Source organism: Glandiceps talaboti, chromosome 3, assembly GCF_964340395.1.
Source record: "Glandiceps talaboti chromosome 3, keGlaTala1.1, whole genome shotgun sequence".
NCBI lineage: Eukaryota > Metazoa > Hemichordata > Enteropneusta > Spengelidae > Glandiceps > Glandiceps talaboti.
Window position 1 is genome coordinate 17,311,035 of NC_135551.1, and position 12,827 is coordinate 17,323,861.

General features: G+C 34.6%; 1 protein-coding gene across 1 annotated transcript; it reads left to right on the forward strand.

Moving 5' to 3' along the window:
- The first annotated feature begins 3,413 nt into the window (after positions 1-3,413).
- On the forward strand, positions 3,414-11,286 carry LOC144432968 (uncharacterized). Its single transcript, XM_078121280.1, has 6 exons — positions 3,414-3,500; positions 5,510-5,659; positions 7,275-7,494; positions 7,990-8,286; positions 9,657-9,806; positions 10,919-11,286. The coding sequence occupies exons 1-6, from the start codon at positions 3,432-3,434 to the stop codon at positions 11,209-11,211; spliced, it is 1,179 nt and encodes a 392-aa protein (XP_077977406.1). The 5' UTR covers positions 3,414-3,431; the 3' UTR covers positions 11,212-11,286.
- Positions 11,287-12,827: the final 1,541 nt, after the last annotated feature.

Sequence of the window (12,827 nt, forward strand, 5' to 3'; positions counted from 1 at the left end):
TCTTCTCACAATGTAGACACCCTTCAACGTCATGCAATATGTATGTATGTATGTATGTATGTATGTATGTATGTATGTATGTATGTATGTATGTACAGTTAATTTCAAATGTGTTCTTTTACAAGTTAAATTTCATATACATCAAGAAATCATGTCTTACGTCTAGTCCGTTCGTGATGACAAGGAAAGCTTGTTTATGATTACCTCAGCTATATAAATCAGAAAATATGATATTATTAATAGGAAAGTGGACAATGACCAAGGGGTAGCTGATGGCCTGGCAATTTTGTATATTGTTGTATATTATTATTACTATTCTAATCCATTAATTACCATTTCAGTGACACCAACATGACTTTACAATAATATAAAAAAAAACAGACACGTACAAACAAAGAATTGTCTGACCATGTCCGATAATAGATATTGTGATGACAATCTCTTTATCATATTGCAATGCATAGTGGTCATAGTTTACACGGACTTATATAAAACGTAATAGCAATGTAAACTGCAAAATTGCATGAGGTGAGAGGGTAATTATTTTAACGGGTTTATGTCTCTATCCTGCCTTTTATCTACACATCCCTGTATCTCTGCAGCCATACTCTGACATTCAGTGGATACAACGAAAATCCTATAATGAGGTTATTCTAAAATGGTGTTATTTATTACAAATTACGTCAGCTGATACAATTGCTCTGTCATTACAAGTAACTGCAGTTCTCTTACATGGCTCCTGTAAAAAGAAAACATAAAAAGATCGCATTGCATGGACATAAATGGTGGAGTATTGCGTTTTACTATTTCCCAAACTACTGTGGAATACTTATTAAAGGCTGGGAATTTATTTTAGCTTGTTTCACGGGGAGTAAAATTGCGCGAAAAATCATTACAGCGGAATGACATTTGATTCATAGGACGTCAATGACCTACTTCTATTTGAACTTTCGATGTCGGGTTCCTACCTTTGTGTTATAGTTTTCAACGGAAATTTTAAAGTATAAACATTCAACACACAAACAGACACAACGAACTTACAAAAGAAATATTTAGTATCCCAGAAGTTTAATTTAATATTACTTTGAAGTCGTATCTATTGCAACTTTTAACATTCAAAAATACTTATGTCATGAAATGCTAATAAATTGAAATGAATAAAGTGTCCATCAAAGTCCGATGAAACACTCATAAACGAAAATCTGATGGCATCGAAAATGTTCAATATACACACACAATGTTCATTTTTCAACTACATAAGTCCAGCCTGTTTAAAACCATCACGAAGCAAATCAATACGATGTGTAATGTCGTCGTGGCACTTGATCAATCATCTGGCATGGATTGGTTTAAGGACGGATGTTCTCAGAATTTCAAAGTTCGCAAATATTGCATGTTTGTACACTTTTTAACACGTCTCATCTATATTCCGATTACGTACATAAAACTGTACATTTCCATTGACCTCATAATGTGCTGATGACCAACGATTGCTGTCATCAGGAAATACAATCACCCCAGTAAAGTTTTAATGAGAATATACAGTTCATATTTGTTTAATCAAAGTCAACATTGATTATCGTATATATTGATAACCAATACGTAGCTGATTTCCCTGCATTTCCACATGCAAGTTAATAAAAAAGAAAAAAAGGTGAAAAAACTCTAATAGGGAATACATTTCAGCAGAAATGCAGTGAATTCGAAAGCACTTAAGATAAAAGTGTTGTCAAGGATTATGCCCTAAAGAGATGCATTATATACATTAGGTGTGGTTCTCAACAATCTGGACTAAAGAACTGGTGAATTAATAAAATATATGATCCGACCTTTCCAAATGATGCCCCCAGTGTCTCAACCCATTCCAAACAATACAAGAAGCTTTGCGCTATTTCGTTCTACGAAAGTGTCTCACAGTCGTAAATGTCTTGATAGCCACGGTGCTTGATAATCGTAGACCCTATGACTGTTTGATGTATGTAAAGGCCTAATAACAATTGTGTGGTTCCGATTATGCTCAATTTTACAATAGGTAGGGTAGGTAGGTTTCTTATTTTATACTATTCTATTTTGTTTATGTGTGAGTGTTTTTTTTTGCAGGTTTTCCATTGTTTTCCAAATGGTCTCTGTGTTATTTATTTCTTCCTATCAGATTAAACCCATTACAGATTGAAAGAACAGTTTTATATTGTCTTTTTTAAAGTTGATGCCAATTTCCTCATCCACTATTTCTTGCGAGACTTCACACTTTTTGCGATTTTATTAATTTTTTTTATCGAATACGTAAAAAAACGTTTAGAACTAGGTGGGGTCGGGTAACCGAAACCGAACTATTTATTTTTAGGCCTAAGTGTATTGTGTCAGATATTAAGACATTAATATACTGTACGGGTGTTAAGTGTATCTTTATGTGTACTGTTGAAGTTTCTTTCTTTTCATTGTATTATACACCTGCCTTTTTGTCTTGTTCAATCAGAATCATAGTCACTCTTCATTTCTGCCAATCAGATCGTTTTCATACGTTTTCTTGTCACATGATTTATGCATACTTAATATTGAAACATGCGTACTCTGACCGCAGTTACTACGAATAGCCAGACCGACAGCACAATTAGTCTCTTGTATTGGCAGGTTAGTAGAGCCTTTCTATTCATTTAGCTGTTAATTTCGCCTGGTAAAAATGTGAATTCTAAGCATATTTGTTCTAGCGAGGTGGAGATTTGACTGATCTGAAGTCAATTTATGGCATTTTTTCAGGATATGAAAATTATAATAGTACTCCTAGTACTTGATCAGTCTCAGCCCTAGTGGGTTATTTCCATATGTGACCATTGGGGGGGGGGAGGGGGCAGTGTTTGGTTGTTCGTTAGTTTGTTGTCGTTTACTCATGTATGTATCTACTCATTTGTCAGTTTATTGTGTTTGTTTGTTTGTTTATTTGTTTGTTTACTTGTTTATTTATTTGTTTGTTTGTTTATTTTTGTTTGTTTGTTTGTTTGTCTGTTTGTTTACTTTTATGTTTGTTTTGTTTTGTTTATATTTGTAAACAGAACTAAATGAGCCTGAGCACCCTGTGAAATAAGTAACACAACAAAATAATCATTTTCTTTACCCTACTCCCAACACTTTTATGCCCCTCCTTTATGTAGAAACCCAAGGTGAACCGATCCCCCCCCCCCGCGGGAAAAACTGACCGGTCCCTCATGAAGATTTAAGCCCCCCCCCCTCCCCCAACCAAAACCTGTCCTGTCGGTAAGTCGTATTCAAAAAGTATACGTCATAACATTCATGGAAATGGTCCACTGGACGATGACATAGCCATCATCGCTTTACTGCCTGCTAGCCACTTTGATTGGTGGACTGAGCTTTATATTTAATAACAAAGTGAAGTGACCTTGGTGGTCACCGAGCATGTACATGTAAACTTGATCATGTTTCTTTCAAATTGTAAACAGTCTGGATTCAGATCATATAGTATTTTGGTATTATGTCTGTCAATGGTAAGTCGTGGATATTCCTTCTTGTGCTTCATAAAGGGAATACGTTTTCCATCTACGTGTTTTGGCCATGTAACTTTCAGTTTCACTGCAGCTTGTTGTACTTCCATTCGAGCGCTCGACCCGTCGTTGTCACACCGGAGACAAAAATATATAATGGGGGTGGGGATGCACATTGGTGGGTCTAAAGGAAGTCGTCGAAACACCTGCATTCTTTTATTCTATTCATATTTTATTGGTTGTACGTCAACATCATCGATGACTCTGTCTGCACATTATGCATTTAACACTGTGTCCTCAGGTGGCAGGTAACCGTATTGTTATGTTGATTGTCATGGTGAGTCGTCGACTATAAATAACTATTACTGCACGGAATGTCGAAGGCAAACAAAGCAAAATGCAAGTAGCGATTGTTTGTACAATGTACCACCTCGACGGCAGCAAATGCATCATAAAATGATCTCGTCCTTCTTTGGAGTAAGTCACCCCTTCCTTCTCCGCGGAGCGAAACGCGTGCACCGTCTGCAAGCAGGACTAAAATGACAATATGATAACTGTTCTATGTAAAATGTCCATTGTACAATGCGAACCCTCTAGTGTTGATTACTGGTATGGGGGAATAACATACACTATGGCATACCAAACACTGCATGTCCCTTGCAAGTTGATGTTCCCATAAACGGTTGGGACTGCACGTCTACCCATCAATATTACTAAGTATTGTATAGCCCTGGTTTTGGTTATAATGTAGAAATAAAAATGTAAATTCTATCATCCAATTGTATATTTATTTAAGGAGGGATATGGGCAATATGCAGCTAGGAATTTTAGAATATGAGTATTTTAGCATATGTCATAGTTGGGGGGGGGGGGGGATTGATCTCAAAGTCGCAATCATAATCCAAGATCAAAAAACGTTATCGCCATATCAACCACAGGGAACCAAGGAACTATGTGGCCAACAAATAAATAGCTAAATAAATAATTAAATAGCATAAATAACAATACACTTTTAAAAACACAAATAACTCATCTGTATATGTACTTGTAGGCCTTTAAACTTATGTTATTATAACAACGCTAGAGGGCGGTATATTCCCCACTTCCGGTTTGCATTGTACAATGGGCAATTTACATAGAACAGTTATCCTATTGTCATTTTAGTCCTGCTATGTTTTTTGTGTATACATTGGTAGTCTGAGTAAATTATAGCTCACGCAGCGCCAGCGAAGCTGCCATGTAGCAGCTCAATGACTAGTACGCATGCGCGTCGTATATACTATGCGAAAAGAATTGGTGGTTCTCCCAGGGATGCATTGCGGCGTGCAGTGCCTACGCATGCTCCTTCCATATACTACGTGCATTCTCCAAGTGCTACTGTATCATCGTATAGCATAGGCGACATAACATCACCATGCATTGCAATATTGTAACAGTAGGCCTGTTGGCATGATTATCGTAACATTTTAACGAGTATCAAGGCATCTGGTGGAGGGTCTATGATACTAGTAAGTTGGCTGATTGAAAATGAACAATATGAATGGCTATATATGATGGTTTTTGAAACCAACAACTGCATAGAGCATTGACTTTCTTTACATCTCGTCCATGTCAGAGAATTAGATGTCATTCAATAAAATAAATTTTGATGGTCAATACCCCTGGAAAATGACCCAAATCAAGTGTATCAACCCTGGCCCAGGCAGTCGGTTTTATTATATCCATAATTTAATTGTTATGGATGTGAATCATATCTTTATTTATATAGTCTATTTGGGTCAATTGTCATCATGCTAACCTCATAATGTGCGAGTAGACTTTGTTATGTATGATGTTATAAACTTTGCAGTGAATTGTAGGATCACGAACCAACAATATATACTATTGGGCAGTAGAGGTGGGGGTAGGGTGAGGGTTAACGGCATCTTCAAACATGAAAAACTTATTTCCATGGCACATATACTATAATATGTTAACTATTTGAAATTTTCATTTTTGTCTCCTTGTAACAGGTTACCATAGCAGTAGCACAGGACAGATGTAATTTAACCAAGCATTTGGAAAAGCTGAAGGACATAAACAATACAGTGGTTAAAGATCACAAAGAATGTGCTCTGTATGTGTATTCTGTCAATGACACAAGAAATGGGATCAATACTACGGTAAGGCCAAATAAAAAAGTATTGTATGTTTCCGATTAGGCATAAAAAAATTGGGTGGTTCCGATTACATTCAATTTTAAAATAGGTGGGGTAGGAAGATTTTTTATTTTATTTTAGTGTATTTTTTTTTCATGTGTGAGTGTCTAGTTCAGGTTTCCATTGTTTTCCAAATGGTCTCTGTGTTGTTTATTTCTTCATATCAAATGTGCAGCCATTACAGACTGCAAGAATAGCTTTATATTGTCTTTTTAAGTTTATGTCAATTTCCACACCTGTTATTTCTTGTGAGACTTCACACGATTTTTGCGATTTTATTATTATATTTCTCGAATACATAAAAAAAAAGTTTAGGGTCGGCGTGAAAAAGTAGATGGGGTTGGGTAACATTTGTTTATATTCAAAGGGAAAATAGTGAGAATTTACTTTTATTTCTGTGTAAACATTTCTTTTTACATTCAAAAAGTTTAACTGGTGAGTATTTAATAACTATGTTCGTGTAAATGTTCATGCAAAAATATCTTTGCCAATTTTTTGTATAATGTATCGACTATTCACAATTATGGCGACTGTCATGAGGTTATTGTAGTATTCATTGCAATTTTATTCCCAGAATACTGGAGACATGAAATCTTCCAAACCACTTAAACCCATTAAAACTGTCAAGTTCATCTATTCACAGTTGATGCAAGCTTCGTGACTTTGAGTGCTACTCTTTGTTGCATGACACCACAAGACATTAAAGTGTGTATATGGCATATACCTTGTGACAATTGAAAGATTAAACCAAATCATGTTGACATTTCTGTCCTGTAGACAATATCACTTGCATTTTTTGTCAAATATTTATCAAAGAAAGCAAACAAGAGTAATAATATTGCATCAATGGCGTTGTAGCCCAACTGTATTTGGTAGTTGCTATGGGCGTGGTCTTGTTGCTTTGCATATTTGCATATAATTTGTTTATTCTGTATTCACTTACCTACCCATCATTGTTGTTATCTTTATAATATGCATCATCATTTCTCTGTTGCTAAGGGTGTATTCATGGTTGCCAGGGCCAGTTATTTCAAAGTGTTTTGAATAACTGCAGAATAACACCTCCAGAAACATCCCCACCAAGTTTCGGCCCCATTCACTTTGTAGTTTTTTAAAGATACAAGGTTTTGACCAAAATTGAGATTATTGGCCTTAATTTGCATATCACTGATGTAATCATCATGTCATGACCTTTCTTAATACAACACTCCTAAGAATGTTCCCACCAATTTTCAGCCCAATCTGCTCAGTAGTTTTGGAATTTAAGATTCTTGACCAAAAATTACATTTTTCGACCCAAAACACATCTCTAGTGCAATCATTTTCATTTGAACAATTTCCCAACTACACATCAAAAGTAATGTCACAAACAAATTACAAGGCAGTTTTTGAGTCTAAATTCGTTCACACACACACACACACACACACACACACACACACACACACACACACACATCACAAAGACAGACAGACAGACAGACACTGCACCATGCCTATTGCACTACTGAACCATATCAGTTCAGCTGTGTTAATAACGACATCTTCATTAATGGTGTATTTCTTTGTCTCTTTAAACCAGGTGGAACGGCATCACAATGATAAGGCTTGTAAGGCTAGGGACTCACATAGTTATTATGATGGAAAGGACTGTGTGTGCATGCCTAAATATTATATGGATGACCTAACAGATATGTGTACACCATGTGTGCCATGCTGCAAAAAGTATAATGTGACAATACAAGTGTGTATAAATCAGGGCCAAAAAATTGACATCTGCAAAAGAGTTAGAGAATGTTCTGGTAAGTATACATGTATAGAAATTGATAATATATGTAAAACAGTAATCATTTATGGTAGCAAAAACTTGACTTGACGAAAGTGTTATTGTTGTGGACAATTTTGTTTATTCATTGCTACTAATTTCTCAATCATGTTGGCATTTAAAACCATAGAAGTATTTGAGAGGGACAGTGTGTTGCTCGTGATATGATAATAACATGTTATGGAAAATGATTTTAAGTAAAATTTCTGGTATACAGTTATACAGTTATACAAGAAATAAGGACATTGAAACTTTAAAATTGATTAGCAGCCATTAATTACTTAGAGATATATAACAAATAATATATAACTGTTTTTGAAATATCCCAACTATGATAAACCTTAATTGAGTATTAAAATGTTTTAGTACTAAAATTTTAACCAATACATACAACATATTGTTTTATAAGCTGAGAGCAATACTTGAATTACCACCAGTGTAGTAAAAGGTTTTATTTTATATCTCTGTGAAGATCCACAGAAGCTGCAGGATCTCAAATCAGGAACCGTGACAACGACCTCCTTAGAAGTTACCTGGAAACTTCCAAACTTGGGAACAACAAGCTGGGATGGGTATGAGATAACCGTAGAACCAGACCATCCTGTTGGAGACGTTCCAGCTGTTAAAATTGTAAAGGATCCAGAGTACAAAATTGATTCGTACAGTACGAATGGTTTAAAGGCTGGAGAAACATACACAATCACTGTCGTCGTTATGAATGCCAACAAAAGAAGTGACCCTGCTAGTGTGACAGTAACACTGCCCACAGGTAGATACTATTATGTAATGATTAATATGTAGAATATCCCTATAGGCTTTGACATTACAAAGTTTGTAATGTTTATGATAAAGCAGATTGTTTGAAGAAATCTGCAACAGAGAGTGGAATATTAGATACTTATACATACAAGCAGTTTCCCAAATATTGTATCACTGCAGTTTTGCTTGTATAAGTGTGAATAGAAAGTCAGTTTTATCTACTGTAATACTGCCCTCACCAGTATATATGTATCTTAATGTATCACTGTTTAAAAAGTAGTGTTTATTACTGAAAGGTTTAATGCAAATATATATCTCTGTTCGTTTTCAAGTTTCCTTTGAAAAAAGTATAATTGATAAGGCCATAAATTGGGTGAAATGTAACTAAATCTGGCTTTTTTTAATGCTGTTAATTGCTATCACCATATTCTTTTCTCAAAATGAACGGCCATGTGTAAGTTCCATTATGAATTCCCTCACCCACAGCAGTAGATACTGTTAACCTATAGTAGAACACTTAGAATGGTTAGATCCCGAGCTGAAATTAAATTATTAACACTTTGATATATTACTATCTTTGCCAATATATTTTCGAATAATTATGAAACGGTTTTATGTTTACCTCCCATGAGGCGAGGCCATGTTATACTTCTGACTGATTGACTGTATGTCTGTCTGTCTGTACATATATATATATATATATATATATATATATATATATATATATATATATATATGTATGTATGTATGTATGTGTGTGCGTGTCTTTGTGTGTTTGTCTGTGTGTCTGTCTGTCTGTCTCTCTCTCTGTTAACACAATATCTCAAAAAACTGAACTGCATCAATGGTAATGAGACTTGCTACACATCTTCCATATGGTAATGCAAGAACCGATTAGATTTTGGTAAACATCCTATGAACATTAATATTAGTTATTTGCATAATTGATGGTTTTTAGTAATAAGGCTATATCTTAACAGTGCAAACTTCAAATTCAATGTAATTAAGTACATGTGTTAAACATAACAAAGTGCATATGACAGTATGTTATATGAAGTTTGTTGATGTAGTTTTACTTGTAATGAGTAATTTGCATAATTAATGATTTTCAGTAATTATTATACTAAAGAATGCAAGCATAAAACCTCTAAACCTTGTACTTATATCAACCATCACAATGTACATATGTCTTATTAAGTTTGTTGAAATAGCTTTTACTTTGAATGAGTAATTTGCACAATTAATGATTTTCATTAATTAAGCTATACCTCAGAATATAGCTTTGCAATATTATGTGTTTAGGACCAAATATCTATGGTTTTGTCCTTACAGGAGATATTCAGTTTAAATCTGGTTCATTTTCTCTTCATTATTTATCAGGTAACCATAAATGGAGTGATTGGTTCAATAATGGAAGCAATATAGTGATTGTTGTTTTGGGTACAATAATTTTTGTGATATTCATATATGTAATGGTACGTAAAATAGAAAAGTCAAACAATGACAGGGGACATGCTTTGCTGATTAACCGTAAGTATTACTGCAATGTATTAAATTAACTTTTAACTTTATGCAAAAGTTCATGATAAATTTGAATAATCAATGTTATGAAGTTGATACAAGGTAACCAAAGATTTTGGCACTGTTGACATTTTAAGGCTTAGGGACTTTACACAACTTACAGGGGGTTGGGGGGGGTGGACAACATCTTTTAAACAAGCCGTTCGGGGAAGGGTCACTATTTTTGTGCAGTGATAATTTTGGTTACAGACATTGTAATAGAGTGGTGGAGGGTCAGTCACTAGGTGTAGGGGAGGGTCAATCTGTCATGCACTGGACTTCTTGAAAAACACCCCCTTTAATTTATGTCCAGTCCCTTAGGAAATTTAGAAATAGAAGAACAGCGGGGAACCAGAGCCTGATGTAATTTGTGAGAATTGGTTTATATACAACATTTGATTTGTTATTTAGCTCACTCAATCTGAACTGAACAAAGAAAAATATTGGTGAATAATATCTAATAAATTATTCAATGTGGTATCAATTATATCATTTTAATTCACCAGATATAAAATAATCTTTTGTAATGCCAGTTGAGGCTAACAAAAACGGTCTTTGTCTTATGAGACTTATGTATTTATTGTGATATTTCAATTCATAATTAACTAATAGATATCATCCCCAATAATTTTCTTCATTCAACCAAGGAAAATATGAGTGACCTAAGAGGCCCTTGTCACGACTCATAGTGACAACAAATAGGTCACAAGTATTTTTCAGCTGAATGAAGAACAATATTGGGGAATAAGATAATAATACCATCGCCAGTAATATTTTAAAAAAAATTAGGGAAAGCAATGTCAATATTGAATGTTTTGACTTGTATTTCAAACACAGCAGAACCTCTAGACATGCATTGTCATGACATAGATGCTCATTGCCTTAATGTAGAACGACCAGAGTATATATATATTCCATATTTTTGTTGAACCTGGCTTGTGCATGGTATGCTTCAAAGCTGTCCAAAAATCTTGAATGCCAATATTGAAGACACATGCACGGCTGTTAGAAGAATCACATGTCCCCTCCTTGTCATAAATTGACATTACAGTTTGATTGATAATTTTGCATTTTCCTTAAAGCTGAGGACGCAGTTGATGATGACTTACTCACAGACAATACAGAAATAGATCATACATCTGGAGATGATGTGTCCCCAGGTGTACAAGAAGAAGAATTGACACCAAATAGTGAGACTCACACAGAAGAACGGGCTAATAGCGTACCAGCCAGTGATTTGGACACTGATCTTGAAGATGTAAGGTGTGAGCCACCACATCCTATACCAGCACAAGGGGACCCTGTTGTGATCATGAGAGAAAAAGATATTGATGCAAACTTTGAGGTTGATGGTCAACCAAAAAATTTGTATTAATAGGCTAAAACCTGCTTTTCCACAAGTAGAAATTTAATGACACCTCAGTGATTCAATTGTGCATGATTTATGTTGTTTGAAGACAAACATGGTAGTCAAGGTCAAACAGCAAAGATACTAAGCTATCTGCAATGGGGCCACCATAACAACCACAAAGAGTGAATTTCGCCCTTTCTGAATTTGATAATGCAGTATAAAAGCTTTAATTATGCGCTACTATTATTAAATCTTGTATATAGGGTGTCATCACAATTTTTATGTAAATGGCTGCTCACCACAGTCAACAAGGGATTAGATCAATGAACTGAGATTTCTTAATATGTTTTGTATGCCACATGTGGTATGTGTTTCTTGCCATTCAAACTTTTGTTTTTAATATTGTTTCACATCAGTTTGAAATATACACTTTAATAATGGAATTTATTTTCAGTATCAACAGTGGTCGTGCAAGTGACATAAACATTACTTGTGTATATGCAGGTCCAAGTAAATGATCTGAGATGTCTTTCAAATAGGAGAACATGACATTTTCCCCATGGTATTGAACTAAAGGGATATGAGCCAACTATAGACAGAAATTTTATAAAAATATTTAAAACGTAAATCCCATCTACCATTGTTTTTTATGTTGGTTTTTGCCCTGAAAACAACATATAAAATTTCAATGTTCAGTAGCATTGACAGTTTTGAGCATGTGCATTGTTTGTATGATCTTTATGTTAGTGGCGCTTTTTGGGTGCACCCAAACAGTACATTTATGGAATCATTAGTTCAGTTTGCCTAACTGCTGTACTAGAGATCTCACTCTCCCTGGTAATGATAAAAGATATTTCAGTAATTACACTTGCATGTTATTCTCCATATGAAAAAAAAAGATTTGTAATGTTCAGGTCTGACCACAGGGGTCAGCGCGCATGTAATTGCTTGATCGATCAATCAAATTTATTGATTGATTGATTTATTTGGTTGAATGATTGATCGATTGAATGATCATTTTTTTTTTGGTGTAATATAACTTATTTTGTGTGTGATATTGATCAATTCACTCATTGAGTTTTAAAAGTATTTTTTCCCTGGCTACTTTGCTCTCAGCTGTATCTCAGGCCACTAAAAGTTATAGGATTAGGGTTGTTTTAATTTAGATAAGAGGAGAACAATGGACAAGGTGTCTTTATTTAGTCAATAAAGAGAGAATTACATACAGCTGAAAGAGAGAAAAGTATACAGGGAAAGAGAAAAAAAAATTAATTTTTATATCACCACAAAAAAAATCAACCAAATAATAAATCAATCAATAAATTGATTGATCGATCGATTGATCAATCAATCAATTACATGTTCGCTGACCCCTGTGGTCTGACCCATACCCCTTTAAAGTGTTCAGCAGTCACTCATCCAATTTGTATATGTTATGTTATGTTATGTTTATTTATTAAAGTGTCATGTGTGGACTTACCCATAGCCACACCCAGCCCCTAGGGCTTACAAGACACTAAAGTAATACAAATCTTTAACTTATGAATAAGTAAGCGTACATATTTAAACATTGTACATAAATTCCTTTCTCTTACAAAAAGCATCGCTAACAAAATTTGCTAGGTCAAATGGCATGTTTG